Source organism: Sciurus carolinensis, chromosome 3, assembly GCF_902686445.1.
Source record: "Sciurus carolinensis chromosome 3, mSciCar1.2, whole genome shotgun sequence".
Taxonomy (NCBI): domain Eukaryota; kingdom Metazoa; phylum Chordata; class Mammalia; order Rodentia; family Sciuridae; genus Sciurus; species Sciurus carolinensis.
In genome coordinates this window covers 43,189,962-43,196,007 of record NC_062215.1, presented here as the reverse complement: position 1 = coordinate 43,196,007, position 6,046 = coordinate 43,189,962, and the positions used below count along the sequence as shown (strand labels likewise).

The window sequence follows — 6,046 nt, the reverse complement described above, 5'->3', positions numbered from 1 at the left end:
ATAGCATAAGCCGGCCAGCACCTTTCGGGAGGGCTGAGCTGGCCCTGCCTTTCGGAAAGGCAAGCTCTGCAATGTGCCCCACGGGCTAGACGCCCCCCACCTGAGAAGCGTGCTTTCCCAACTCCAGAGCGGACTCCGGCTCCAGAACTGAATACTCAGCTTCAGCTTTGCAGAGACTGAATATTCAGTGTTCCTTCTGGAGCTAGCGCCAGCGGATTTAAAGCCTCCGCGGGAACAAGACTAGCTGCAGAGACTCTTGCTGCAGCCAAGAGGCTCAAGCCGCACGCGCGCAGGGTCACGTGGGCGGTGCGGACGCTCTCCAGCACCCAAGGGAGGAGGTAGGGAGGAGGGGGCGGGGCTGGCGGATGGGCCTCCCGTGAAGCCTCGCGCGGGGAAGGACCGGAACTCCGGGCGGGCGGCTTGTTGATAATATGGCGGCAGGAGCTGCCAGGGCATCCCGAGGAGGCGGTGGGGCCCACACCCGGAAGAAGGGTCTCTTTTCTGGCTAGTGCTACGGCTCCTGCGGACCCGGAAGTCCGGGCCAGTTGCTGAATGAGGGGAGCCGGGTCCTCCCCGAGACAGTCCCCCCGCGCCCTCCGCCCCGACCCGGGCCCCGCCATGTCCTTCTTCCGGCGGAAAGGTACCTGAGGGGGCCCCGGCGGGGGGCCAGGCCGGGCCTCAGGGGCGGCGGTGGGACTGGTGGCCCTGCGAGGGCTTCCTTCAGGGCGGCGGCGAGGCCCTCGGTGAGCCGCTTGCCTTCAGCTCCAACGCCCCCTGATGCCTTGCTGTGCTCCGGGACTCTGCAGGGAGGGAGAAGGCGGCGGCCTCGCGCGAGGTCAGAGGGGGAATGGTCGCGCTGGTCCAAAAGTGTTTTCTGAAACCCGTGGAAGTTTATGCTTGTTTGCCTAACGACTTTTCAGGATTTTTGTTGTTGTTGTTGTTTTGCGTACTGTGGGTCAAGATAGAGGAAAAAAATTTGTACCTTTTGACGGAAGTTTCTGGCTTTTCCAAATATTGAGGCTTTAATGCCTAAAAGCAACACGTGAAAAATTGTTTTTGTCAGCCAGTGCTCTTTTCCAGTTTCCTCTTTTTTGTGGGGGGGCAGGGATGGGAGGGAACTGCTGTTCCTAAAATAAAACGACTTACTACTGAAGTTTCCTAATGAGGAAGACCGCTTCTTTTGATGACTTAGCAAGTTTACTAATTACTGGAACCCTAACGTTATAAAAGAACTACTTATATTTCTGATTTTCAGTTGTAAAATGTGCCCAGTTTTTAAGTAGAGGCAGCATGATTTTGATTCTGGGAAAGATCATTGCATTTCTTTGAAAATACATATCCAAAGAGAATAAGGGAGAGTTTCTTTGGGTGGTAATGGTTATTCTATCAATTCTTCTTTCAGAGGAGATGTAGCAGACCAAAAAAAAAAAAAAAAAAAAAACTAAATCAGGGACTTAGGTTCACAAGACAACTCATTTACTAACAGTGTAAACTGGTTTAGGCAATTAACCCACTTTTCACTCTTCTCTCAAAGGAGTCTAAGGTGATTCCTGAAGGCCCCATTCAACTCCGACTAAAAAATTCCTCTTCAGTAGATACAAGGTTTTAGTAACTGATGCTGGGTGAAGAATGAATGAAACTGGTAAAAGATGAAGTATCTAGGTAGAGAGGGCACATAGTTTATGTTGAAGTGGTTAGGGTTTTTGTTGTTTGTTTTGTTTTGGGGGAAGAAAACATTGAAAGATGAGGCTAATTATATGTTGCACAACAGACTCTTGTCTTTATCATCTCCAGTCTGCCAGGCACTGTGCTAGGACCTCATGATTGAGCACTCAACAAGAAAAAGCTTTACTGTATGAGTGTCTGTTTACAAATTGAATAAAGCGTAATGAAAGAGTAACTTGATAGAAAAACCATATTTTGGTTAGATGTTAGGGAAAACGCTTCAGGTGACCTTGAAACAAAACCTAAAGGATCAGTGAGTCCGAGTAACTTTAGAGAGGACAGGGAAGAGCACTTGAGACAAGGAAATAAAGAGCTTGGGTGCCCTTCACAAAAGGAAAGAAGTCTACTGTGACTGGGGCATGGAAGGGTAGACAAGGATCAGAGGATTGAGAACTTTATAGGTTGTGGTTAGGTTTCATTTTAAATGCAAAAATAATATTTTAAAATTATTTAAAGAGGAGTGATTTGATATGTTTTAAAAAGATCATTTTTAGATGCATTTTGAAGACTGAATGTGGAACGATTAGAAAGATGATTAGGAATCCCATCCAGGCTTTAAATGCTATTTTTAAGTACCACCTATGTGTTTATGACTCCCAAATTTACATCTCCAGCTTGGTTTTTTACCCCTAAACCTAGACTAGTGTACCCAATTGTTGGTCCACTTTTTATCACTACCTGACAAGTTTATGTACAATATCTAAAATTTAACTTAAGATTTAGTCCTTCTAAACCTGTTCATCATATTTTGAGCTTTTTAATAGTGCTCTGATTTAAACTTTAGTACATCCTTGACCCCCCGCCCCCTCCAGTTTTAGGACTATTCCAGGTCATAGCCAAATCCAACCACTTCTCATCATTCTTGCTAGTAAACACCCTGGTCTAGACCATCCTCTTTGTTTAAACCGAGTGGGTAAGGAAGCCCTATGAGGAGATGTCATTTAAATCTCAGTTTAAATGTTAAGAGAGTAAGCAGCATTATTTTGCTGTAGCCTTGAATACGGTTTCCCTTCCATTTTTCATTCCTTTGGTGTATTTTCAAAACAAATGCATAGAAATGGATCCAGGTATGTTTGCAAACTGGGTATGTTAAAAAGAGTTCCTAGTGGGCAGGCGCTGGCACAAACCTGTAATCCCAACTGATCCGGAGGTTGAGAAAGGAGGATCTCAAGTTCAAAGTCAGCCTCAGCAATGGCGAGTCAGTAAGCAACTCAGTGAGACCCTGTCTCTAAATAAAATACAGTAGGGCTGGGGATATGGCTCTAAATAAAATACAGTTGGGTTGAGTGCCCCTGAGTTCAATCCCCAGTGTAAAAAAAAAAAAAAAAAAAAAAAGAGTTCCTAGTCATTTGGGAAAGGATGAATCAGTAAATGATACTGGTTTTCTATGTGGCAGGGAAAAAATAAAAAATTTCCAACTTCTTATATTTATATCAGGTGTCAGCAGGGTTTTTCTGTAAAGGGCCAGAAAATAAATACTTTAGGATTTATAAGCCTTATGGTCTCTGTTATACTACGCTAGTCTTGTGACTGTGCTACAGTAAAACTGTTTATGAAAAATGTGATAGGCTAGATCTGGTCCATGAGCTATAGTTTGTTAATCACTGATATACAGAAATAAATTCCAGGTAGATAAGAGCCCCAAATATGGAAAAGTAAAAACTGAAATCATAGAATGTAGGACAGGGTATTTTTAAAAAAATCATTCTAATCCCAGCAACTAGGAGCCTGAGGGATGAGGATTGCAAGTTTGAGGCCAGCATGGGCATCTTTGTCAATCCTGCCTCAAAAAAAAAAAAAAAAAAAAGGACTGGGGATATAGTTCAGCGGTAGATCTCACCTGGGCAGTCCCCTCAAAACAACAACAAAAAGTCCCAAATCCCCACAGGAGCCATGTGTCTTTGTGCATGCCTTCAGTCCCAGCTGCAGGGGAGACAGGTGAAGGGATGGCAAATTGGGGCCAACCTGGGCAGCTAAGTGAGACCCCTCCTCAGAAAGCAAAATAACATAGTCTGTAATGTAAATCTAGCTACTTAAAATTTTAAAAACTTCCTTGCAATAAAATATACCTAGGATATTTGTTACACAAACAACAAAAAGGATTAATATCTGTGGACTTAGATAATAAGTAAAAGAACTTGAAGAGGCGGGTCATGAGAGGAAACCTCAGTGGTCAGTAATCATGAAAGGGTGTCTGATCTTAATGAAAACAAGGAAATTAATTTAAAACATCAAATAGCATTTCAAAACTAGTAACTTGGCAGAAGTTAAAAATACTAAGGATGAGAATACCAGGCGCAGTGGCACACTCCTGTAATCTCAGCCACTCAGGAAGCTGAGGCAGGAGGATCAAAAGTTCGTACCCAGCCTCAGCAACTTAGCGAGGCCTGAGCAACTCCTCGAGACCCTGTCTGTAATAAAATATTTTTTAAAAGGGCTGGGAATGCGGCTCGGTGGTTAATTGCCCCTGGGTTCAATCCCTGGTACTAAAAAAAGAAAGAAAGAATATGAAGCATGGCTATAGTTGTATAAATTGGTTCAATGTTTTCATTAAAAATGCACATAATTGAGCCAGGCATAGTGGCACATGCCTGTAATCTTAATGTCTTGGGAGGCCGAGGCAGTAGGATTGCAAGTTCAAGATCAGCCTCAGCAACTTAGTGAGGCCTTAAGCAACTTAGCGAGACCCTGTCTAAAAATTTTAAAAAATGAAAATCAAATGTGGCTCAGTGTTTAAGCACCCCTGCACATTCAATCCCCAGTATCAGAAAAACAAAACAAAAAAACTCCATAATTTGTTACTTAGTAATTCCATTTCAAGGAATTTAGGCATGCTAGACAAGAGCTCTACCATTGGATTAACCCCCAAACCCTTATTTGTGTAAATTTTTTTTTTTTTTTTTGTGGTGCTGAGGCTTGAACCCAGGGCTTTGTGCATACAAGGCAAACACTCTACCAACTGAGCTACATCCTCAGTCCATATTTGTGTAATTTTTAAAGATGTATAGAATAATGCCATTATATTGTTGTTTACAGATGTATATGTGTTAATAGTCCAAAAACATGCTTAATAGGAACATATTGTATTTAGGTTTCTACTTATCATATTCAGGAACATAACATATTTAGGTTTCTATTCATCTCTGCAGGAAGAACATTAATATCAGGTGGTGACTCATGGGAACCTTAAACTACATGTATAAAACTAGGGAAAAGGGAAAATAAGCCAGAATGCTAATATTTGTCAGTGGGTTATATGTAGATTTTTGTGTTTGAAGTATAATAGGAGCTCTGATTAACAGGAGAATATTTTGAAGGTGGAGAATAGCTGTGGAGGTAGGTATATTTTGGTGGTACAATCAGTTGTTTTTAGAGGTGGTTTGAGTGTGGGAGGTAAGGGAGAGAATGTTAAGGATGATTCTCTGATTTTTGGTCTAAGTTTTGGGTGGCCGATGTTATTTAATGGGAGAAGATGAAGACTGAGGTAGGAATAGGTTAGAGAAAAGTTGAAAAATTACCAGGCAAGTTGACAATTAGCAATATGAATTAGAGATGAAAAAAGATTTAGAATGGAGATTTAAAATAGGAATTATAGCTTATCTATGGTATTGAAAGTATGGGAACACAGATCTTTACACATTGTGTACATGTACTGAAATGTCACTCTGTACTCCATGAATATGTGCTATTACTATGTGTCAGCTAAAAATGTATTTTCTGAAAAATGGGGAAGATCACTTAGAAAATACACATGTATATGTAGTGAAAAGAAAAAAGGCACCCACCCTTTCCCCAAGAAACTCCCAATGGGCAAAGGAGAAGAGGCCAGCAAGGGATAAGAACTGAAAAATGACTAGAAAACTAGGAGAGTGGAGTGTAACAGAAGCCTAGACAAGTTAATGTTTCAAGCAAGAGATTTGGTTGGTAGATGGAACTCTCCCTTGGTTATTCTGCATTTCCTTAGTTTATCTTCCTGAGAGTAGTGATCAGTACCTGAGATGCTCTTATTTTATCCATGCTGGTCTCCACACACTTGCAGGTAGATTTCTTAATGGCAGGATCACTGCCTTTTCTGAGAAAGAAGAGAATCTGGCACATGTTAGGCACTCAAATAGTTACTGGATTAAGACTTCAGTGAGGTACTCTGAGAGTTACTTCCTATAAGCACTTAAACTTTTAATATTTTTGAGCACAAGTAGAGAGGTGGGCACATTCTGGGATTTCTTATTTTGATAATCTTTTCATGGTGGGTTTAAAGACCCTTTATTGTTGAAAGAAAAACAAGAAAAGTGAAGGTGGTTAAAAATAGTCTTCAGATCCT

General features: G+C 41.8%; 1 protein-coding gene across 2 annotated transcripts in view; it reads left to right on the top strand.

Annotated features, from left to right (window-relative positions):
• The first annotated feature begins 405 nt into the window (after nt 1–405).
• Akap10 (A-kinase anchoring protein 10) overlaps nt 406–6,046 on the top strand; it is a 71,564-nt gene continuing 65,923 nt past the window's right edge. Inside the window, exon 1 of one of the 2 annotated variants that reach the window (XM_047543679.1) lies at nt 406–640. In XM_047543679.1, the coding sequence (XP_047399635.1) occupies nt 553–640 (88 nt within the window). In that variant the 5' untranslated portion in view covers nt 406–552. Of the gene's footprint in view, nt 641–697; nt 836–6,046 lie in introns of those variants that run through there. The other variant, XM_047543680.1, reaches the window with a different exon arrangement.